Source organism: Pristiophorus japonicus, chromosome 3 (assembly GCF_044704955.1).
Source record: "Pristiophorus japonicus isolate sPriJap1 chromosome 3, sPriJap1.hap1, whole genome shotgun sequence".
Classification (NCBI taxonomy): domain Eukaryota; kingdom Metazoa; phylum Chordata; class Chondrichthyes; family Pristiophoridae; genus Pristiophorus; species Pristiophorus japonicus.
Genome location: NC_091979.1, coordinates 254,600,820 through 254,626,411, shown reverse-complemented (window position 1 = coordinate 254,626,411; position 25,592 = coordinate 254,600,820). Strand labels below are relative to the sequence as shown.

Genomic DNA, 25,592 nt, shown 5'->3' with positions numbered 1-25,592 from the left:
TTAACGGATCATCCAAAAGACGGCACCTCCAGTGCAGCACTGCACTGGAGCATAAGCCTAGATTTGTGCGCTCAAGTCCCTGGCATGGGATTGGAACCCACAAACTTCTGACTCAGAGGCAAGTGTGCTACCCACTGAGCCATAGCTGACACGTACCAAAGAAAATTGACCACCTAAGAAGAGTCATTTGGGAGCCAGATAGGAGGCACATGGTGGCATTAGAATAGGCGATCCAGTCAGAATGGGAGAGTGCAAATGGCCTGGATTTTGCAGTGGTAAGGATGGCGAAACTGACCGTAACTTCAGGATTTTAACGGATGCTCAAATAAAAATGGAAATCCTGAAGTTGCTGTCAGTCATTCCTTGGTCCGCCACAGGTTGCGCTGTGGAGCTCCCCATAGCCGGCAATTAAGTTACTTGAACTGACAAAAACTTCCCCTTTTACGATGGATTATCGCTTTTTTAAAAACCCTAAAACTTTAAGCCTTGCTGAAGAGGTGTAACTGGGTTTTGAACAGCGTACTGACTGCTAAATAACCGTTCCAGCCCTGAAAAACAAATTTTATATTTGTGGAATGTCAATCCATTATTATTAATTTAACAATTTTTTTAAAAGTTTGTTTATGATATTTTAGCTTCTACCTTAATCTTGTGTATGTCCCAATCTTTATTTTGCTCTCTGTAAAATTTATAAAAAGTAAATTAGAATTTGTGCATTTTACTTCCAGGTTTGCAGTCTGAGAATACTTCAATGTGATTGACTGCTTAGCCAGCGTGATGACATCACTATTGCTGGACGCTTAGGATTTGCTTGATTTGGTGCCAGATTCAAACAAAGGTCGGGAGAGCTGAAATCGACGCTGCGATATGGGCAGCTATCTTAGAGGTCAGCGGCGAAGCGAGACCGCAAATTCCGGGCCATTATGTTTTCTTAGTAGTTTACTTGAATACATAATGGGTTTCAATAGTCTTCAAGGAATATCTGCCATGTTTGTGTCAAAACAAGAACATTTATTAAAAATATCTGAAGTAGTTTAATTAATCTTCCAATGTCAGAGGGCTTAGAAAATATATTTAGCATATTTTTGGCTGCAGTTAAACCTGCTTCAATCAGTTTTATGTAAAATGCCAAAGGTTCTACACAAGGTATCTTGTGTAAAGGAGTAACTATCTTTCCCCTCTGACAACACAAGCAATGCCATTGACTGTAATTAAAGTGCAATTCAAGGGCAGGCTGTAGCGGAGCCAAAGAAATACGCCACTGGGGGAAGGGCACGGTTCTTGACAATGGTTTTCATGGGGAATGTTTCTGATCTGGAGGCTGCAAATTGATACTGAACGTGGTTAAGCTGCTTCTTCACAAGTGAGAAAGAGAGGAAAAATTCAGTAGCTGAGGCTGTTGTGCAACTCCCAGCTGGAGAAACGCTGTGTGGCATTAAAAGCATCACCTGAGAACAAGTCTGAAGAAATAAAACACAAAGATAAATATCTCTTTAATAATGCTTTAAAAATCAAGCCCGCTTTCAGCAGTATCTTCCACTGAGCTGTAAAAGGAACAGGCGAACCCAAAGCCATTTATGTAGAATTAAATTATATAAAGTCTACAATTAAATAACTTAAGGAGCAATAGCCTTTCATTTAGTCCAGTATTTGAATAGGAGCCAAGGAAAGTGAAGTAAAACTTTGGGACCTGCATTTATGAAGGAGGAAAACCAGCCCGTTGTCATAGCATTGAATCACAAAAGTCTTGCTGCACAAGCAGCTACTCACCATGTAAATGAATAGAGGCACAATGCTCTGCAGAGCTCCCATGTACTGGCTGAGTGCTGCATTAAACCTCTCAATGTATGCATCTGGACAGCTGACCTGCAGACAGAATGCAGGATAGCAGTAGATAAGTAATCTGCATTTCCGAGTAACCAGCAGGAATATACCATTATATAGCAATAAACAAACCTTACGTTAGACAGCACCATGGATATTCCAAGATCCACGAAAGGCTGTTCCAATACATGTTCTATGCTTGTAAATAGAGATCTATAACTTTGGGTGGATCCGATAAAATGGTCCCAACAAAAGGACACTAACCAAAACACGAACCTGTCTGTTCTCATTACAGATACCAACAAACCAGCTGTCCACTTCCAGCATTTTGTGCTTGTATTTCTGACTTTCATTTTTTCCCTTTATTTTTGATATTATGCTACCCAAGAAACGTGGAAAATGTACAATGATTCCAAGATATACTTACGAAGACCAGTTCAGCGATTCTGTACCCTCGTTGGGGAGACACACTCAAAGGAAGTGCAGGTCAGAGAACTGCTGCTGAAGTGCTTTAGCACCATCTCCGATCCACTCTCCCTTTGATCATTACTCCCCACTGGGAGTGCAGAAGTGTTGAATTTACTGCAAAATATAAAAAAGTTTTAATCAAGAATTATTCTAAATATTTTGGGGACTCCATATATAGTGAACTATTCGAAGTGCAAATGTTCAAGATCAATTAGATGTTCTTTGTGCTCGGTCAACTTTCCCCATTATCCTCACCTCAGCCCTCCTGTTTGTCAGTGGATTGATAAGCCAACTCGCTAATCATGACGTTCTCAACAAATAAAAATATGGCAGGAAGAGAGTCAGGAAATGTCAACAAATCAGCAGAAATGGCAAATTTGAAACCGACAAGTTGGGGAGAGGGAACCCACTGGAAATGGAGCAAAGTATGGAAAGAAAAAGAAATTCAAAAGATAGAAAAGCATGATGAAATCATCATCATCATAAGCAGTCCCTCGAAACAAGGATGACTTGCTTCCATGCCAAAAAGGGATGAGTTCACAGGTGTTTCAATGAAAGACCTAATATTCCAGATCCCGAACTACAGGGTGGAAGACACCGGTGCGTGGATTTTTTTTTTTATAAACGTGTGGAGGCCGTTGCACACCAGCCACCACACGGGCTTGACAGAGCTAGGTCTTGATCCAGTGGCAAGGATTAACCAAGACGATTGGAGACCAGTTCTGCTGCACGGACCGAGTGCGCGCACATATCGCAGTGTGGGCTGGCCAGTGCTGCCCCTGGAACAGAAAAGGGAAGAAGAAAAATGTCCTCCTCAATTTCAGAGTGATAGCTCATGCTGTGCAACTCCAAACATACCAGCCTAAATTTATCTGTTTGCTGCAATGTTATTGGATCTTCAGTGAGGTGAAATTTCCACCTGCCTGTCCTCAGGGTATTTTAAATATGGTGTGGTGTAATTTCATTGCCTTCCTCAGGTGGGGCTGGGCAGGGGGGGGCGGGAGCAGGGGAACGCTGTGATATCCTGCTGCAACATAACCAGTGGTGCCAGCTGAAGATGGTTATAAATGTTTTTTCCATCTTGAAATTTGAAGCTGCCACTCTACCTAACGCAATCAATTAATTGTAGGTTAAGCAGCCATTTAAATGTTAACCCTCCCCTGCAGTCCATTGCAACGCTGGCACAAAGAAACAGTTTTCCTGGTGCCCAGCATTGTATGATATCATACAATAATGTGTGTCTCATCTTAGTACGCCAGCCCAGACCTCTGCCACCTCGAAGGACAAGGGCAGCAGGCGCATAGGAACACCACCACCTCCAAGTTCCCCTCCAAGTCACACACCATCCGGACTTGGAACTATAATCGCCGTTCCTTCATTGTCGCTGGGTCAAAATCCTGGAACTCCCTCCCCAACAGCACTATAGGAGTACTTTCCCCTCACGGACTGCAGCAATTCAAGAAGGCAGCTCACCAACATCTTCTCTATGGGAAGTTAGTGATGGGCAATAAATGCTGGCTTTGCCAGCAATGCCCACATTCAATGAACAAATTTAACAAAAATTGCACCTGATGTCACTTCTGACAGGAAGTCCTCGAAATGGCAGTAGGAGTGAAGGAGCCAGCGAGCAGCAACCTGCCCAATTACCTCCCTACCACAGGAACATAGGAACAGGAGTGGGCCATATAGCTCCTCGAGCCTGTTGCACCATTCAATGAGATCATGGCTGATCTGTGACCCAACTCCATAGCCTTTGTCCCAGTGTAACTCATTAGGAAAACTGGCCTCAGTTTCTCAAGACTTCTGTAGCTCTGCATTTCAACTTTGTACCAACTCTTCCTAATAAAATATATTCCACTTCAGTTCATCCAAAACTCAGCTGCCCATATCCTAACCTGCACCATCCTGTTCATTCACACCCCTGTGCTCGCTGACCTACATTGGCTCTCTGTCCCCAAATTTAAAATTCTCATCTATCTTTTCAACTCTCTTCATGGCTGCGCTCCTACCTATCTCTGTAACAACCCCTCCCCCCCCCCCCCTCCCGAGAACCCAGTGTTCCTCCAACTCTGGCCTCTTGTGCATCCATCACTCTACTCTCCCCATCATTGGCAGCCGTGCCTTCAGCCATCTAGGTATTAAGCACTTAAATTCTCTCCCTAACTCTCTGCTCCCCACCTCTCTCTTTTCCTTTAAAACCCTCCTTGAAACCTACCTCTTAGACTAAGGTTTTATATTACCCTTCCTATTAGCTCCGTGTCAATGTTTGTCCGATTATGGTTCTGTGAAGTGCCTCAGGATATTTTTCTACATTAAAGGTGTTAGATAAATTGCTGTTGAGGGTGCAATACCCAATTTTGGCATCGCTCACAGGCCAGGTAAAACAATGAGAAGCAGAGAAAATTATTCCTACTTTGCCCCGACTTAAGAAGATTGCTCCCTATTGCACGAGTGCTGCCGTTTCTATTTCACACAGTAGGCTGCACGATAAACTCTGTTTACCACAGGAAATTCAACAGATCCAATGGGGCATATTATAGTTGTTTAATACCTTCCAATTACATTAAAGTGCTGAATGTGATGTGTTTACTATTAAACAATTAATAGTCCTTGAGCAGATAAAGAGCTGACTTCAGACGTTAGATTACAACAGGAATGTTATATATTGCAAGACTATCAACTTTCATTTTTCAATTTGAAACCGAATACCATGAAAAAAAATTCTAGTTTTGCTGCATTTCAATATGTATTTTATTATTCCTGCCAGCCTACCCAATGGCTTTGCATTCATTTATAAATGAATAAATGTGTCCTCATACCTGAAACACAAAAAGTTAACATATAAGTACAGCAAGTAATTAGGAAAGCAAATGGAATGTTGGCCTTTATTGCAAGGGGGATGGAGTATAAAAGTAGGGAAGTTTTGCTACAACTGTACAGGGGCATTGGTGAGACCATACCTCGAGTACTGCGTACAGTTTTGGCCTCCTTATTTAGGGAGGGATATACTTACACTGGAGGCAGTTCAGAGAAGGTTCACTCGGTTAATTCCTGGAATGAAGGGGTTGTCTTATGAGGAAAGGTTGAGCCTGTACTCATTGGAGTTTAGAAAAATGAGATGATGTTATTGAAACATGAAATTCTGAGAGGGCTTGACAGGGTAGATGCTGAGAGGATGTTTCCCCTCGTGGGGGAATCTAGAACTAGGGGGCATTGTTTCAGAACAAGAGGTCGCCCATTTAAGATGGATATGAGGAAGAATTTCTTCTCTCAGATGGTCGTGAATCTTTGGAATTCTCTACCCCAGAGAGCTGTGGAAGCTGAGTCATTGAATATATTCAAGGCCGAGATAGACAAATTCTTGAACTACAGGGGAGTCAAGGGTTATGGGGAACAGCAGGAAAGTGGAGTTGAGGCCGAGATCAGATCAGCCATGATCTTATTGAGGGACTGTATTGCCTACTCCTGCTCCCATTTCTTATGTCCTACTCCTGTTCCTATTTCTTATGTCCTTACATTTAAAAAAAAGAAAAAAGGAATAGGGAAATTTGATGAATTTGTAGTGTGGTGGTTATGTTACTGGATTAATATTACTACATTACAACAATGACTACACTCCAAAAAAGTACTTCATTGGCTGTAAAGCATTTTGAGAAATCTGGTGGTCGTGAAAGGCGCTTTATAAATGCAAGTCTTTTTTTTCTTTAATAATCCAGAGAATGTGAGTTTAAAATCTCACCATGGCAGTTTGCGAATTTAAATTCAGTTTCAAAAGACTGGAAATAAAAAGCTGGCACACTTCGTACGCGCCTGTTGGGAGCGCGATTTCAGGCCAAATTTTTTTTAATTTTTTTTTTAAGAAGTCTTAGGTTGAGGAGTGGGATAAGTTTGCAGCTCGGAGAGGAAACACATTAACAGAGCTTAGAGCATTTGTGAGCTGTAAACAGCACTCAATGATAAGATTTTTATTTATCCTTTGTGTGGGTAGAACTGAGAACAAGGATCAATGAAGGGACGGAGATGAAAGATGGTGAGCCAGCGTGAGTGCAGGGAATACTCTTGGGACTACATTGTGTATGTGTGATTGTTCATATAAACAAACACCGTTGCTTCAGTATTCCCATGGTGTGTTGCATAAAAACTCAAGACGGTGGCACTGACCTAACTGAATCGGTTTTCTGCTCTCATTTCTAATTGGGGACATCAGCTATGGCTGCAAAGAATTGCCCTGGCCTCCTGACAGCCATCTATTTAGTCGCCAGCCCAGTCAAATAATGCAGGCATTGTGAACTGCTGCAGAATGAAAAAATCATTGCATCTGCCTAGATATTGGGCACGAACATGCAGGATGATAAATCTGTGGTTTGAATCTATCTGCATTCTGATGGGAGGGATATCCCTTTTTGATGTATGTATTGGGCCGAAAGTTGCGGCCTCTCCGGGTGCGTACGATGTGCGCCAAGAACCGGCTTTTACGACCTGTCAAAATGTCTTTTGACAGATCGCACACATCCCCGCACGAAGGACATTCGCAGGCAGAGATTTGGGCTATTTGCCCAAATCTTGCCCAGTGAATGTCCTTCAAACTCTTACGCCTGGTATAGCCTACTTTTACCAGCGTAAGAGTTTTAAAACATGTAAAAATTAAATGTTATTTATTTTTATATTAAAAACCCTGTCTATGAAGATAAGTTTATTTTTAACACTATTAAAACATTTTTTTTTTTTATTTCAAAAAAAATGTTCTCTAAAACACTGAATTTGATGCAATTTCTATTCACTTTTTAAAAAGTGAAGTGTTTTTTAAAAAATTTATGTTTGTGTTTTATTTGATTTTAGGAGTGTTCTCATTGATAGTAATGGGAGCTCGGAGCTTCCTTTACTATGAATGAGAATACTACATGGTGATTGGTTGTCCAGGCCCACGTGATTCCAGGAAACGCATACGATCCTGGAAGACATATTCCTTATGCTAGACTGCAAAATTAGGCCTGTGTGCACAATCCTATGTTCCTCCAGGACCACCAGGTATTTTTGTTAAAAAAATTTTGGTTGGAGGCGTTCGCCGCAGGAAGCCTCCGACCGCAATTTTCCCCCCCCATTACGTGGAGTCCTGAAGCACATATGGGTTCCATCTCCAATATCCCGGGCACTTGAGAAGTCTACCAGGCAGAAACAGTTCTGTACCCATTCTTGTTGGTGTCTCCATTTCACTGGGAAAGTGAAAAAGGCGTTTCCCCAGGCAAACATGGAATCAGTTAGTTGCTTTGGGCTCAAATTTGGCCCACCCCTTTTTTCAGTGTACTCACCAGAGATGCACCGACTTTGTGGGCTGAAACAGACACCTAAAAAACTCTCCCCCGATTCTGGCCACTGTGTTGCCTCTCCCAGGTGTGGCTAGTCGATTCGGGGGCGGAGCTAAGGCCCGGCGCCAGAAACAGTGCTGGCAGCTCTGCACATGCGTGATGGAGTGTGCGCGCATGTGCAGTAGCTCCTGCCCTTAGCCTCTGTGTGTGTGTGCTGCAGCGTGGGACCCGATGCGTCCCGCCCCTATCCCAGGCCGTGTGGCCTGCCGCACAGGTCGGCCCGCTGCCTTCCCGGGCTAGAAGACCACAACAAACAGGTTGGTGCGGGGAGAGTTTTGATCGGGGGAGGGGGGGTAACTGTGTAGCCAGTAATTTTGATGAGCTTACTCAAAACTTTCCTTAACCCTGTTACTGAAAATACTTTCCTAACCAAGTTAATAGAAAATACTTTCGAATACATCATAATCAATTCTTGAATATTAGATATGGTGGAATAATTTTGTTTGAATTTTCAAAATATTTAAAAGCATAAAACAAACAGTAAATTTCCTGGCTATATGGTATTAAATATTTCTATGATGGTGGGTGAGCTTAGGCAGCTGGGAGAACATAAGAACATAAGAATTACGAGCAGGAGGTATTCTTTTTTTATTTGGATATTTTGAAAAAATTATAAAGATATGTTTTGTCTCTTTACTTTTTATTTTTGTAGTTTAAGCTTCCATGAATACTTCTGTTGTATAGTAACTTAACTTTGCGAAGTTTGTCATATGATGTCCTGTATAGCCGTTTGATCCTATTCACATTCTTTAGTCATGTCATTAAGTTCTGCTGATCTCCGATGTACCTACCTGCGCTGATTTCTTAACTCTCCGAAAGGGTTTTCTGTGCGGCCACAAGTGGCCAAATGCGCTGACCCAAGTTACTTTGGAGTAACTATTAGCTGTCCAAAGTGGCCTAAATGGCCAAAATGGGTGTAGATGGCTGGAAAAGCCCCTTGTTTGAAAATACTAAACTAAACTAAAAAAAAAGCTAACTAACTCACTTACACTGGTGCAAATTGAATGTGCAAAATGGGGATTTAAAAAAATATATCAGAAAAATCAAGTTGCTCGAAAAAAAAACGGAATTCCTGGGTAATTTTGAGCCCTATATACACTAGAATGCCATGCGGATTTCACTTATCTGGAAGATGCTCCCTGTGGTGACCTAGGAAAAGGGGAGGTGCAATGAGACCTGGGTGTCATGGTTCATCAGTCATTGAAAGTTGGCATGCAGGTACAGCAGGCATTGAAGGCGGCAAATGGTATGTTGGCCTTCATAGCTATGGGAGGTCTTACTGCAGTTGTACAGGGCCTTAGTGAGACCTCACCTGGAATATTGTGTTCAGTTTTGGTCTCCTAATCTGAGGAAGGACGTTCTTGCTATTGAGGGAGTGCAGCGAAGGTTCACCAGACTGATTCCAGGGATGGCTGGACTGTCATATGAGAGACTGGATCAACTGGGCCTTTATTCACTGGAGTTTAGAAGGATGAGAGGGGATCTCATAGAAACATATAAGATTCTGACGGAACTGGACAGGTTAGATGCAGGAAGAATGTTCCCGATGTTGGGAAAGTCCAGAACCAGGGGACATAGGCTTCGGATAAGGGGTTGGTCATTTAGGACTGAGATGAGGAGAAACTTCTCAGAGTTATTAACCTGTGGAATTCCCTGCCGCAGAGAGTTGTTGATGCCAGTTCATTGGATATATTCAAGAGGGAGCTAGATATGGCCCTTACGGCTAACAGAGAGAATGCAGGAAAGGAGTACTGAGGGAATGATCAGCCATGATCTTATTGAATGGTGGTGCAGGCTCGAAGGGCCAAATGGCCTACTCCTGCACCTATTTTCTATGTTTCTATAAAATGATCCATGCCATTATGACTCTGACAGCTACAGGAGGAGCCACCTTCAGCAGTGATTGCCAGAAAGCCAAGAACGTGCATCTTGGCAAAAGACTTGAATAAAAAGTCAAATTTGGGGAAAGGCAAAAAAAAGTAGGTATAAAGTTCAATACACATATGCTCATTACAAAAAAAGTCACTGACATGGTGAATCTGTACTTCAAACTATAAACATTAAGCAGCAGCGCACTAACTTTAAGAAATACTCCAAAGCAGGCAAAGCCTGTTTCCCTATCATATGCCAATTTTAAAAACATTATGGATTGTTTATATTCCTGAGATTGCTGCGCCCTCAAAATGCTAGTGTACCCTCCCCATGGACGGTGGTTTACAAACAGAAAATAATTCTTGACGTGCTCTCAACAGACTGAAATGAAACCATCGCTCTAACTGGCATCACCTGCCTTTAAGTTTCAAGCTTTCAATTGTTTCATAAAACTGAGGATGATGAAAACCTCTTTAATCGATTCGCCAGTCAATGGTTTTAGTTACCAGTAATACTTTCTAACAAGACAATGAAGTAATAAAAAGGTGATCAAAGAATTCAAAAATGGAGAGTTATCATGCAGAGTGTCATGTCAAATGAGAGCATACTTGTTCCACAAGTTGCCAAGCTGGATTGCACCATGACATTTTTTTTTAAATTTAAATATATTCTCTTAAAATTGTATGTACTTAAGACAGTGATTGATAGATTTTTGGATATTAAGGGAATCAAGGTATATGGGGATAGTGCAGGAAAATGGAGTTGAGATAGAAGATCAGCTATGATCTTATTGAATGGTGGAGCAGGCTCAAGGGGCCGAATGGCCTACTCCTGCTCCTAATTCTTATATCCTTAAAACATTTAAAATATAGGTTTGGGAGTTGAAATTGCTGTGAGTGGAGAATTACTGTAGCGCACACTGTCCTGTGTCCACTCTGCAGTTTGTTCTGGACTCTCCAAATACCAGTCTCCCACTCTTGAGCTTTAATATTGCAATTGTGAGGAACAGTCAGTGTGATCATAATCAAAATTCCCACTTTTCAGGGATTCGGCAGGTCCTCACTGCACAGGAAATTTGAATCTGCTGCTGTTCTTCTGTCCCAGAAAACTATATATATATAAAAAAAAAGTACTGTTGTAATGCTGATCCTCGTCTTGTACGAGTGCCACAAATATTCTTGTAGCTGGTGAGTGGGAGGGGAGATCTTTCTATATCTGGATTACCTTTACGCGAGCAGAAAGAGTACCTTTTTAACTAACGGAAGATTTCATGTTGATAAGTGGTTTGTAGATAGATATTCTGGAGTTGCTTGCAATTACCTCTAGGAGTCAGAACTTTTTTTCAGAGCTTTCCTCCCAACAGATTAAATAAATCTTAATAGATGATTTATAGCTATAGAAGGTGTAGATTTTTCTCATTCAATGCTTTATGTACTCACAGATGTTAACAGATGTGCAAATAAATGTCAACTGGGTTATTGTCAATCAGGGCTGGGAGTTGCTTCAGTTTTATACCATAATTTTCTGACAGAAACCCTTTAAGACAGTCATAAATAGCTATAGCCATCAGTTTAAATCCGTCAATACAGAATTCATCAGAGGTTATCATCAACAGTAACAATTTTCATCTTGTGAACCAGGGAGAGGGACAAGTGGTGGAATTGAAGGATAGATGCTTCTACAATACTGCAATCTAGTACAGCTACTGGACTTTTTGTCACAATCAGTATAGCTTCAGGAGTGTCAAAGAAATGTTAAATAAATACAGTTTAACAAGGAATGTTAGGAATGCAAGAAAGGAATGCTTGGATTGCATAGACGACAACATTGGGGTAGAAATTCCAACATCCCGGGCCCATACGAAGTTTCTACGGACCCGGAAAGGCATCGGAAGCGCCGGTTTTCAGCGCAAAATGCACATGCGCTGAAAACCGGCTTTTCCAATCTGTCAAGAAGCTTGACAGATCATCCGCAGATCGGGAGCGAGGACATTTGCTTAGGCAAGATTGCGATATTTATACATATCTTGCCCAGCAAATGTCCTCAAAAATCTTACGCCTGATAAAAGCAGGTGCATAGCCTACTTTGAGGCGCAAGTGTTTTAAAACACACAAAAACATATTAAAATAAAGTTATGAAAACATACTTTATTGTTAAAGACTCTCCCCACTACGGTAAGTTTATTTTAATGCATAATTTAAAAAAAAATTTAAATCGGGGAAAATATATATTTTTTTTATATGACATTAATAACTAATTTAAATGAATCTTAAAATATGTAGTGTATATTTTCTATTTTTTTAAATTAGTGTTTTGGATGTTTTCTCATTCATAATAATGGGAACTCCAACCTACGGAGTTCCCATATATATGTATATGAGAAAATACTGTACCTTGATTGGCTGCCCAGAGCCATGTGACTCCAGCTCCAGCTTACGGACGTGCCTACGAACACGCGCTGCGACGCGCAGGGAGAGGAGGCCTGTGGACCGGGATCTCGAGTGGGCGCAGCAGCTTCAGGTAGGTGTGCATTTTTTCTCTAAAATCTAGTCGAATGCCTGCGGGAAGGAGAAAGCAGGATTTCTGGGCCAATATCTAGCCACGACTCTTATAGTATTTCCTTTAATACCCGCACGTCATTTTCACTTCCTGCTATGATATTTTGAATAGGGTGTTATTACAAATACACCAGGCATGGAGGTGATGATAGTAAAGGCACAGCAAAGCTGGGATGGTCACCTAGTCCAAATGCCCAATATTAGACTACCCAAGGTGGTATTCTGCACACGTTCTGAAGGTGTGCAGAAGTGACCCCATGATGATCTAAGACATGGCTCAATGGACCAGCTGGTCTTTAGCTGTCCCTCATTTCCGTAAGTTTGCACCATCCTTATGGCAAGAACGTCTCATTGTTATTAAGTAAACACATGCTCAGGTCATATGGAATATAATTGTTGTTTGATCAGGACAAGTCAGAACGGAACATGAAGGAACCTGGTGAAAAATATGATGGTGTTGGGACCCCAACTATTTACAATCTATATTAACGACTTGGAAGAGACCGAGAGTAATGTAGCCAAGTTTGCTGACGATACAAAGATGGGAGGAAAAGCAGTGTGTGAGGAGGACACAAAAAAATCTGCAAAAGGACATAGACAGGCTAAGTGAGTGGGCAAAAATTTGGCAGATGGAGTATAATGTTGGAAGGTGTGAGCTTATGCACTTTGGCAGAAAGAAATCAAAGAGCAAGTTATTATTTAAATGGAGAAAGATTGCAAAGTGCTGCAGTACAGTGGGACCTGTGGGTACTTGTGCATGAAACACAAAAGAATAGTATGCAGGTATAGCAAGTGATCAGGAAGGCCAATGGAATCTTGGCCTTTATTGCAAAGGAGATGGAGTATAAAAGCAGGGAAGTCTTGCTACAGTTATACAGGGTATTGGTGAGGCAACATTTGGAATACTGCGTACAGTTTTGGTTTCCATATTTACGAAAGGATATACTTGCTTTGGAGGCAGTTCAGAGAAGGTTCACTAGGTTGATTCCAGAGATGAGGGGTTGACTTATGAGGAAAGGTTGAGTAGGTTGGGCCTCTACTCATTGGAATTCAGAAGAATGAGAGGTGATCTTATCGAAACGTATTAGATTATGAGGGGGCTTGACAAGGTGGATGCAGAAAGGATGTTTCCACTGATGGGGGAGCCTAGAACTAGAGGGCATGATCTTAGAATAAGGGGCCGCCCATTTAAAACTGAGATGGGGAGAAATTTCTTCTCTCAAAAGGTTGTGAATTTGTGGAATTCACTGCCTCAGAGCTGTGGAAGCTGGGACACTGAATAAATTTAAGACAGAAATAGACAGTAAGAAACTGTTTGATAAGGGAATAAGGGGTTATGGGGAGTGGGCAGGGAAGTGGACCCGAGTTCATGATTGGAACAGCCATGATCATACTAAATGGCGGAGCAGGTTCGAGGGGCCATATGGCCCACTCCTGCGCCTATTTCTTATGTTCTTATGTACAGATCAATCTCCGCTTCAGGTTTAAAAGCATGGATTATTAAATGACTTTTTTCCCCCCTCTCTTTAAGCTTGCTTAGTATATGTAAAAAAGTATGATGTCTGTCATCTGCACAAGCTGATGTACAAATTTTAAAATTAAAAGTGGATCTCCCATGGCAGTGCTCATGCTGAGCCAAAAGATATATTTTAGGAGATGTTGGAGTTTGATAGCAGAGGGGAAAGGTCTTGAGAGTTTGTATTTGTAAAATAGCTGGCATAGCAATATAATTAAATCTTTACGTCAACATTAATTGTTCTGCAATTCTAAGTATCAACAAAAGAAAGCCCCAGTGCTTTGTGGGAGGGATGCAAGGCTGGAGGAGGTTGCAGAGGTGGTAAGAATCAAGGTCCCGGACAGAATTGAAGACAAGGATACAATGTTAAATTGGATGCACTAGGCGACAGGGAGCTAGAGAATATGGGGTTGATGGACAAGTAAAACTTAGTGCTGAACAGGATGTGGCCAACTGCATTTTAGACGGAGGGAATTGACAGCATCTCTCAAGCCTCAACTACCTAGAAAAGACAAAGGCAGAAGGTATATGGAAATACCACCACCTCCAAGTTAGACACCATCCTGACTTGGAAGTATAATTGTCACTCAGTCAAAATCCTGGAACTACCTAACTAACAGTACTATGGGAGCACCTTCCCCACAAGGACTGCAGCGGTTCAAGAAGCCAGCTTACTCCCACCTTCTCAAGGGCAATTAGGGATGGGCAATAAATGCTGGCCTTGCCAGCAATGCTCAAATCCCTTGAATGAATGAATGAATTCTACATAACTGTATATACTGTTCTCATTTTGAAAGCTGCAAAGATTTCTCTTAGTCTTGCGTACAATGTTTATCAGAACCATTACGCCCAAGTCCTTTTTTAGTATTCAACACCGCTTAAAATTAATATTTTCATGACAACAGCACAATTTTCTTGCCACTCAACAATGAATGGAGATCTATTTAACTTCTGACTGATGATTGCCCATGGTGACATTAGTCTGCTGCCATGCTTTAAATAATCTAAATGCGATTGGTGTTATACAATCACTAAGTTCACCCATCACATTCTGTAACTGTGGGGTTGAGATTAACCCGACCCCCTTGATATGTGGGAACAGTGTGTGGGAGGAGTTAAAATTGGGCGAGTGGACTTATGGACAATGTCGCTCCGTTACGGTCCAGCTGACTTTCCAGGCGGCCGAGGCTCCCGCGAATGAATGTGATGTAATTAGAGCCCCAATGTTACTTCAACTAACTAAAAAGAAAGTCCCGCCCACCGCCCAGTACATTAGGGAAACATGGCAGGATTGATTAAGCAGTGAGCAGGCACTCGGATCAGTTGCATATGTACGTAACTGAGCTTGTTGAGCTGGGCTGATTGGACACTTTCCAAATTGCTGATTTCTGATCATATGGGCCCGATTTTAAAAGGCCTTTGGTTACTCACCTTCAAGATGCAGTACAATTGCCCAGCCTCACTTCGTTCCAGACTTTCAGGTGTGCCATCCCCTTCCAGCCTAGCTGTATTATTGCTAGTTTCATATGACTGACAGTACATCTACACAGTCACTTCTGTATCTAGCAGCTGGATACCTTTTAGAGTCTACTTATACAACACACAGTTTACGTCAGTGTGAAGGAGTTTTGACTTTGCCTTGATGCAAACTGTGCTTAGTTAACAGGTGTGAAAACATCTCCTGGTGGCAGGTAGTCACACTTTGCTTTGGCTTTAGACTCCTGTGATACAACTGTAGTCTGCTGCAAAACAAAGTTTAAACGTTTGAAAAGGTACGTGAAAAAGTGTGAAAGTTAAGAACTTTTCGCCAACAGAATAATGCAGTGAGCTACATCATCTTGCCATAGCAATTAGAGGCACATCTCATGCATGTGGGTCTATCATTAGGGTAGGAGCCTCAACTTTTTTTTTGTGAAGGATACAATGCCCTACTGAAAGTTCAAGCATCATTTCTCCTGTCTAACCATCATTCTTTTCTCACTTATTTTCTCACTATTACCTCCTACAATCAGGCAGTCTCCTCCTTACATCACTAATACCAGGCTCAGCTAGTCAGCAGTAGGCAGAGGTGCTGAGCACCTCGAGTCTCGTCGGCGAGAGCATGCTGACAGCGGAAGGAATGTGCGTCCCTCCCACCCTTTCCTTCAATGACTGTCATAGGTGGGACAGTCAGAGACTGTGGTTCTCGTATTGGACTGTTCAGTCACCTAAGAACACATTTTTAGAGTGGAAGCAAGTCTTTCTCGAGGAGGAAAGAGGGAGGGAGAAAAGAGAGAGAAAAGAGGGAGGGAGGAAAGAGAGAGAAAAGAGGGAGGGAGGAAAGAGAGAGAAAAGAGGGAGGGAGGAAAGAGAGAGAAAAGAGGGAGGGAGGAAAGAGAGGAGAAAGAGAGAGGGAGGAAGAGGAAGAGGAAAAGGAAGAAGCAGCAACATGAGCACAGCCCCATGGTACGCCCCATCTGATTTTTCTCGAGTGTAGGGAGACAACTTGCGGCTAAGATTACAAGATCAGCGCTGTGCAGTTCGCCACTGCAACCCAGCACTCAGCCATATATACTTGCGTTCCAGAGTAAAGTGGAGCACAGCACTGCCTAATCGTTATACCAAATATTGTTTTATTAAAAAACTCATCCAACTTCAATCATTTATACAGAACACATATGCTAAGACTTGCACTCGATTATTCTTTGGAGCATAAGTTTCCTGCATACACCTTGCTGTGAAACATGACTCCAACTATCCTGCAGAACAAATGCTCACGGAAGCAGTTCAATGTAAAGAAACATCTAGTTCCTATTTATTTCTTTCTTGCACCAAAACAAAAAGATCAAGTGAAATTAGCTAGACACCACAGCATGCTCTCCAATTACACCACAAAAATCACTCCCTCGTAGGCTATGAAATGTTCAACTGGCCAAATGGTACAAATTAGAACAAAAAGAGTTTTTCTGAAAGGCATTTTTTGAAAATTCTTTGATAGAATACCATCAAGGCCACTATACAATGCTTCAGTACTGAGGCAAACAGCAGCTGAATCTGCAAATTTATCAAATTAACAGTATCTTCGGTGATATGACTTCTGTTTTGTTCAATTTGTTACTGTTTCCTGCTGTCTTCAAATATATGCACCTCACAACAATGGCTCGCAGATAAACCCAGATGAATGTGCTCATTCAGCCCATTAAGTTCAATGTTCCAACATAATTTACAGTTCCCTCTTCCTAATCACAGTATCTAACCACACAGATTGAATGATTCCAGAATCTTTGCCCCCACTAACATACTCAGAAGACCATTCAAGGTGGTGAAGAAGTGCTTCCTGACATCTGTCTCAAACTTAGCTTTTATCAACTTGCATATCCTGGTCTTGCACATCAGAGTTCAACTTGAAACAGTGTTCCAGATGCACTTTTTCTATTGTGCTCTCTATATTATACACCTCTATAAAAGTCTGCTCTAATTTGTTCCTCTGCTGAACAGTTTGGGTTTTTCTAACCTACATTCCCCCAACTCTCGGAGTATATGGACCAACCTAGTGCATCTGTTCTACATCACCTTCAGTGCTTTGATGTTCTCCCTAGGTTTCAGTGACCAAACTGAATGCAGCACGAGGTGTGGCCTGACCAAAATATTGTACAGCTTCAGCACAATTGCCTGTCTTGTATTTTAGTGATTTCACAACGCAGCTTAGCAGAGTCAGCTTCATTGATTGATGTTCTGCAATGACTGGGCATTTGGAGTTTACTATCCAAATCTTTATGCCCTCTTTTGAAGTGGAGCGAGTTCTGGAGAAGGACACACAATTTCAGATTCAGACAGCAAGACCAGAACTTTAAATTACACAGTGGTTTAGATGTCCCAGCAATGCCACTCGGCAAACATCTGATTTCCAGCCCTGGCCACCTCGTTCAATTCCCAGTCTCGGCTATCATTCTAATCAGTTCAATTCCATTCGTCGTTGGAGATTGAAAAAAGAAAAACCGAGAATCTGGAAATCAGTCAGCCACTGACAACAGAAAGATGGGTGAAAGACAGGCAGGACTCCTCATCAGGCTGCTTCTGGGGAAGGGTGTCAGCTGAAATAATCTTTCTTTCTCTTTCAAAGCTCTGCCTTTTGAGCAGGTTCAATTTTTATCTCCTGTGGTACTAGCTGGGCTGAGAGAAAAAGCTTTGTTCAGTCACAGTACATTCCATCCTTTGGCCTAATAGGAAAATACAATAAACTAACACACATTTAGAGCAGCAGATGGCTAGTTTAATCGAGTACCATGGTTAAAAGGAACACACTGTAAAATGGGCATCATTTTTATTTTTTCCTATTAGAATTTTAAGATGTAAATTTGCTTCGAAGCCCTTCTACGTGGCCCAGTTCCACTTCCCGAAACCCTTGCGTTATTTTCCTCTCCTACATCCTCATGAACACAATCTATCACAATTTCTGGCTGCATGCAACTTTGATCCACAACGGCAGCCACAGCCTTTGAGGTTCAGCCTTGAAAGGTAACAGGAAGAGCAAAAAAGGAAGCCCCTCATAGCTAGTATTAAATAATCATGCATGATACTCTCAATTCCATCCGAAAGATAGTACACTGAGCTGAAATTAAAATCATCTTGGGCACAATCACGACAAATCTGCACAATATGCAACTTCAGCCAGAATAAGTTGCTGCATTCAAAAGCGACAGACAGAAAAATAAAAGTATGACAGAGCATATGGCCACATGAAAGGATTTTACCCTCCCCTTCCCATGCCACCTTCCCGTGCAAGCACAGGAGATGCAACAGCTGCCCTTTTATCTCCTCCCTTCCCACTGTCCAGGGCCCCAAACACTCCTTCCAGGTGAAACAGTGATTTACTTGTACCTCTTTCAATTTAGCATACTGTATTCGCTGCTCATGATGTGGTCTCCTCTACATTGCGGAGACCAAATGCAGATTGGGTGACCACTTTACAGAACACCTCCGTTCAGTCCGTAAGCATGACCCCAAGCTTCCGGTCGCCTGTCCCTTTAATTTCCCACTCCCACTCCGTCCTCGGCCGAGTTCCAATGAAGCTCAATGTAAGCTCGAGGAACAGCACCTCATCTTTCCATTAGGCACTTTACAGCCTTCTGGAGTCAACATCGAGTTCATCAATTTCAGACCGTAACCCCTGCCCCTATTTTTTCTTTCTTTCCCACGGCAGTTGTTGATGATTCTGCCATTTGCATTTACACCCTAACTAGACTCATCAGGGCCAAAATGCAGCAGCTCAAGAAAGCTGGCGCACCCATGATTTTTTTCTTTGTACTTGCCGCACGGATCCTTGATGCGGTCGGAAAAGCCATTTTCAGAACTTTGAAATGTTTTCAAAGTCCCAGAGGAAATGTGTCATAATGGGGGCGTGCCATGGACTCAAAGTCAGGCTGAGTGTCTGAATATGGGTCGGACCGGGACTCTATCGCTGTCAATCACAGCGTGTATGCAGCACCACGATCTCTCCCTTCCGTTAAGGGGGAAGAGATTGTCATTTTTTAAATCTTCGGCCACTGGGTTACCAGGGAGGGTTTCGGCCGGACCAACGGCCTGGCATGCAAGAGACAGCCTGGCCAAACCCAAGGGCACTGTTTTGTCAGCCAATCCAGAAGTCGGCCGGCAAAAATTATTACATGGCGGCCGTGGCAGTGAGCCCTCCCCTTGAAGGGCCGCCGCGCTGTACACTGTCTTTAAGGGTGCACCGACAGAAAAACCTGTCGGGGGCACCGCGTGGCAGGGGACCGATTTCTGCAGCTGAATATTGGTCAGAAGATTTTTTAAGGTGAAGGAAAGCGACGGTGAGCATTCTGATGACACGCTTTCTTACACCCTGAATTTTGCCATCGTTTGTTTCTTAACTTGTCCCATTAGCATCTCCTTTTGCCTTGCAACAGCATCCTTTTTGTCTCTTAATCTCTCCTGCCTTCCACCCTATCACAGACCTTTCCTTTTGTTCTTTCCTCCCCTCACGCCTTTCCCTTCCCCTACACTTGCTTAAAAACCTGTTATATCTCTAACTTTATCCAGTTCTGACGAAGGGTCATCGACCTGAAACGTTAACTCTGTTTCTCTCTCCACAGACACTGCTGAGTATTTTCTGTTTTTGTTTCAGATTTCCGGCATCTGCAGTATTTTGCTTTTGTGAAAGGATTTTCTCTTTACTTCCCCCAAATCTATGTTGCGGTCAGTGTAGATTCAGTTAAGAGAGCTGATGGCTTACATCTTAAAAGAAGTGGCTGTACAGATAGTGGATGCATTGATTGTAATCTACCAAAATTCCCTGGATTCTGGGGAGGTCCCAGCGGATTGGAAAAACGCAAATGTAACATCCCTATTTAAAAAAGGAGGCAGACAAAAAGCAGGAAACTATAGACCAGTTAGCCTAACATCTGTCGTTGGGAAAATGCTGGAGTCCATTATTAAGGAAGCAGTAGCAGGACATTTGGAAAAGCATATTTCAATTTATGAAAGGGAAATCATGTTTGACAAAGTTGCTGGAGTTCTTGGAGGATGTAACGAGCAGGGTAGATAAAGGGAAATGTGGATTTCCAGAAGGCATTCGATAAGGTGCCACATAAAAGGTTACTGCACAAGATAAAAGTTCACGGAATTGGAGGTAATATAGTAGCATGGTTAGAGGATTGGCTAACTAACAGAAAACAGAGAGTCGGGATAAATGGGTCATTTTCCGGTTGGCAAACAGTAACTAGTAGAATGCCTCAGCGATCGGTGCTGGGGCCTCAACTATTTACAATCTAGATTAATGATTTGGATGAAGGGACTGAGTGTAACATAGCCAAGTTGGCTGATGATACAAAGATGGGTGGGAAAGCAAATTGTGAGGACACAAAAACTCTGCAAAGGGATATAGACAGGTTAAGTGATTCGGCAAAAAATTGGCAGATGGAGTATAGTGTAGGAAAATGTGCGGTTATCCACTTTGGCAGAAAAAAATAGAAAAACAAATAATAATTAAAAATGGAGAAACATTGCAAAGTACTGCAGTACAGAGGGACCCGAGGGTCCTTGTGCATGAAACACAAAAAGTTAATAGACAGGTACAGCAAGCAATCAGGAAGGCAAATGGAATGTTGGCCTTTATTGCAAGGGGGAAAGAGAGTATAAAAGCAGAGAAGTCCTGCTACAACTGTGCAGGGTATTGGTGAGACCACACCTGGAGTACTGCGTACAGTTTTGGTCTCTGTATTTAAAGGAAGGATATACTTGCATTGGAAGCTGTTCAGAGAAGGTTCACTAGGTTGATTCTGTAGATGAGGGGGTTAACTTATGAAGATAAGTTGAGCCTATACACATTGGAGTTCAGAAGAATGAGAGGTGATCTAATCGAAACATATAAGATAATGAGGGGGGTCAACAAGGTGGATGCAGAGAGGATATTTCCACTCAAAACTGGGGGGCATAGTCTCAGAATACGGGGCCGCCCATTTAAAACGGAGATGAGGAGGAATTTCTTCTCTCAGAGGGTTGTAAATCTATGGAATTCTCTGCCCCAGAGAGCAGTGGAGGCTGGGTCATCGAATATATTTAAGGCAGAGATAGACAGATTTTTGAGCAATAAGGGAATAAAGGGTTATGCGGAGCGGGCAGGGAAGGGGAGCTGAGTCCATGATCAGATCAGACATGATCTTATTAAATGGCGGAGCAGGCTCGAGGGGCCAAATGGCCTGCTCCTATTTCTTATGTTCTTCTGGAGGTGAAACAGCTGTCTTTATATTTTGTAATTTTGTATTTAAGTTGCCTGTTTTCCAACCAGCTTTAAACCAGAACTCAACAGACATACGAGGAAATGAGGCAAAAGACACTTTTTTTTTTAAAGCAGGATAAAACCTAACTACAAACTGTGAGTGCAGTACAGTTAAAGATCCGTGATATATTAACCCAGAATTACTGGCTTTTATAGTCACACTTTTGTGAATTCTAAATGGTTTGATAAATAAAAAATAATATATTTTAAAAACTGCTCAAAATTAATATTTTTCAGATGGAGGCTTCATACCCAATATAGATTTCATTAACCTTGGAACTATTTGGACCTCAATGTTTTCCCGCTGGGTTTCTATACTTGGAGACACTGCATTGTTGCAGTGTTACTATTGCTCTTAATTAATACTATGGAGAATTTGTAAATTAACTATAGCAGGTAAGGCACTCAAGTAGCTCTGACACTAAGCCACACATCTGGAGTAGCAGTTTATAACTGGCCTTAATATCCCGAAGATGGGGTTGAAACAGGATCCTTACCACTGATAGTTATCCACTGACCACTGCTGGAAGTGTGTATGTGAATGACCACTTGGAAACTGAATAGAGAGCCACTTGTGGAACTAGGCACATCACAAATGACCACTCAGGAGGCGAGGACAGGGGATAAAATATAAGGGGAAAATTATTTTTAAAAAACACTGTAAAGATGCACTGGAATTGCTAGTGCCCCAACACAATCTCATTTTACCTCAGACTATACTGACACCTACTGGCTAAAATGTCTTGTGTGACACTTAGCAACAAAGCCTGTGCATAAATGTTTCAGTGCCACCTACAGTACGTGAAATAGAATTTATCTGCTAGTTATCAGAAGCTATTATCCAATGCGCAACATGTGCTGTTTAAATGTGTTACTAAGATATTCTTAATTACAACAGTGACTACATTTCAAAAAGTACTTCATTGGCTGTAAAGCGCTTTGATACATCCAGTGGTTGTGAAAGGTGCTATATAAATGTAAGTCTTTCTTTCTTCTTTAATTATAAAAAAAATTTGCAAGTACAATGCAGAATAAATATATGCAAAATCACAATAAATGTAGGCAATGCAAGGTTAGCAATTTAAAAGGAACAAAGGATTGTTCCAAACAAATGTGATTATAATTCTATAATTCCATTAACTTGTTTCACAAGGAAACTCTTGTGCCTGGTCCTCCCCGACCATCCCATGCTAATACTCTTCTTACGATAAGTTACAGGACGGACTAAATGTTTTAGCATTCAACTTATTTGACATGGTTAAAATTCCCATATGCACGTGCCTTCATCTTCATTATTGGATCCTGTATCGGTATAGTGTTCTACAAGTACTTTCCCCCAACACCCTAAGCCTCTGAATGCAAGTGGATTTATAAGGTGCTTAAACACTTCGCATGACAGATACACCAAGAGAAACAGCATAATCTGAAAGCAGAATTGCGTGGACGGCACAATCTATCTAAAATTCACTTCCTAAGGGTTTTAATATGCAGCTATTGAAATTTTCCTTAATAGTTATCCGATGTACTGTAAAGGATTGCTGTCAAATAACACTCTAAAATGTATGAATACTACTGAACGAAAACAAGACTTGCATTTATGTCGCACCTTTCACAACCTCAAGACGTCCCAAAGCACTTTACAGCTAGCAAAGTACTTTTTGAAGTGTAGTCTCTGTTGTAATGTGGGAAACGCGGCAGACAACTTGCACACAGCAAGCTCCCACAAACAGCCATGTGGTAATGACCAGATAATCTGGGTTTTTTTATGTTGATTGTGGGATAAATATTGGCTAGGACACCAGGGATAACTTCCCTGCTCTTCTTCAAAATAGTGCCATGGGATCTTCTACATCCACCCGAGACAGCAGACAGGCCCCTGACTTAACATCTCATCTGAAAGACGGCACCTCAGCACTCCCTCAGGAGTGCCAGCCTAGATTTCAGTGCTCAAGTCTCTGGAACAGGATCGAAGTTGAAGCAAAGGAAACAGTTCTCACAATAAAAATTGAAGTGAAATCAAAAGTAATCACAGTTGGTTCACATTGGCACTTTCTGAAACAACAACCATAACTTGTATTTATATAGCACCTTTAACGCAGTGAAAGATCCCAAGGTGCTTCACAGGAGTATTATGAGAGAATTTGACACCGAGCCGCACAAGTAGAAATTAGGGTAGGTAAGGTATGTTTTAAGGAGCGTCATGCAGGAGGAAAGAGAGGCAGGGAGGTGGTGAGGTTTAGGCAGGGAGTTCCAGAGCTTGGGGCCCAGGCAACAGAAAGCACGACCACCAATGGTTGAACGATTATAATCAGGGATGCTCAGAAGGGCAGAATTAGAGGAGCGCAGACATCTCGGGGGGGGGGGGTGTTGTGGGGCTGGAGGAGATTACAGAGATAGGGATGGGCGAGGCCATGGAGGGATTTGAAAATAAGGATGAGAATTTTGAAATTGAGGCGTTGCTTAACCGGAAGCCAATGTAGATCAGCGAACACAGGGGTGATGGGTGAGCGGGACTTGGTGCGAGTTAGGACACGGGCAGCCGAGTTTTGGATCACCTCTAGTTTACGTAAGGTAGAATGTGGGAGGCCAAACAGGAATGTATTGGAATAGTCAAGTCTAGAGGTAACAAAGGCATGGATGAAGGCTTCAGCAACGGATGAGCTGAGGCAAGGGCAAATACGGGCGACATTACGGAGGTGGAAATAGGCGGTCTTAGTTATGCTGCGGATAGGTGGTCGAAAGCTCATTCATGGTCAAATATGACATCAAGGTCTGGAAATGCCACAGAATGTAAAGTTAATGAACAGTTCCTCAGCAACAAATGCACATCCTTATGTCAAGAATGATCCTGATAAATGTTCCACTGGGAGAACTGAAATGTAGTGCAAGGTTCCTGAATACATTTACCATAAATAAAGAGAGAAACTATATTTACTGGATGTAATTAAAGTAGTTTATAGGTAATCATTAAAGCAATTCAACCAGCATTGAAGTTATCCCTAAAGAATTCAATGACTACTTCTTAACCATATAAATACACTCCCAAGCAGTTTAGGGACATTCTGGCAACATGTGGGATGAAATTGCACACTGTGGCATTATAGCATGAATGCTTAATGTGTTTCAATGAATTTCCTTGGACCCTATTTTAAGAGGTGTCAATAGAGGTATTAAGTGATAACGTGTTAAGTGCAGAAAGGAACCTTTATCCTGTCCTTCCTCAGACACCGGTCATTATTCAGAGGAAAATAGAGATTTGCATTTGTAGAACGTCTTATCATCTCTTTCGGCATGTTCCAAAATGCATCTCAATGAATTACTCTGAAATGCAGTTACTGCTGCTATTTGGTGAAAGCAGCAGCCATTTTGCACACAAGCAATTAAATGAATGATCGGTTAATTTGCTTTTAGCGGTAATGTTTGAAAGAGGAACATTGACCAGGACACCAGCAGAGATCCCTGTGGAAAGTGCCACGGGATCTTGAATGTCCACCTGAGCAGGCAGTCGGAGCCTGGGTTTAGCAACTCATCTGAATGCGGACATCTCCAACAACAGAACGCTCTTTTACATGCTCAAATCCCGGAGTGGGACCCAAACCCACAAGCTTCTGACACAAAGGCATGAGTAATACGAACTAAGCCAAGATGACTTCAATCCTGTCCTCCGAGTTTGACTCTGTGGCTTCTTGGATTGCCTGCCCTTGCCCAACATGTTTTCCCAGTAGGAGTCATTTGATAGCATCAGGAGCAGAAATGCCAGCCAATTTCTGCTCCTTAGCCTGAGGATACTGATGCCAATAAGAAAGACTTGCTTTCATATATAGTGCCTTTCACGATCTCAGGACATCCCATAGCACTTTACAGCCAATGAAGCACTATTGAAGTGTAGTCACTGTTGTAATGTACATGCCCTCACTGCTGTTGCAATTCAGAACAGTTAATTAAACGCAGATCAGAGATAAAATCTGGGACTTTCTTAATTTGTAATCATCATTTCCTTATTCCAAATATGGAATGGAGTTGTGTACCTATATCCAATTCTGTTTAAAATTAGGCACACAGAGAAATTAATTTGCAGATGCAATACCAAAATTTAAAGCACAGAATTGTGGTCTAAGTTCAACCCCACCAGCACTTGCTCCACTCCTCTCCCCAGGACTTCCCAGAGTACACTGCCAGCGAGGCAAGAGGCCAAAATTGGGTCGGGCCAA

At 42.1% G+C, this 25,592-nt stretch overlaps 1 protein-coding gene across 2 annotated transcripts in view; it reads right to left on the bottom strand.

Annotated features, from left to right (window-relative positions):
- The window catches only part of cacul1 (CDK2 associated cullin domain 1), a 105,121-nt gene that overhangs the window by 44,168 nt on the left and 35,361 nt on the right, over positions 1–25,592 (bottom strand). For both annotated transcript variants that reach the window (XM_070876555.1, XM_070876556.1), the window contains exon 4: positions 1,771–1,866. In XM_070876555.1, coding sequence (XP_070732656.1) covers positions 1,771–1,866 — 96 coding nt within the window. The remainder of the gene's footprint in view (positions 1–1,770; positions 1,867–25,592) is intronic.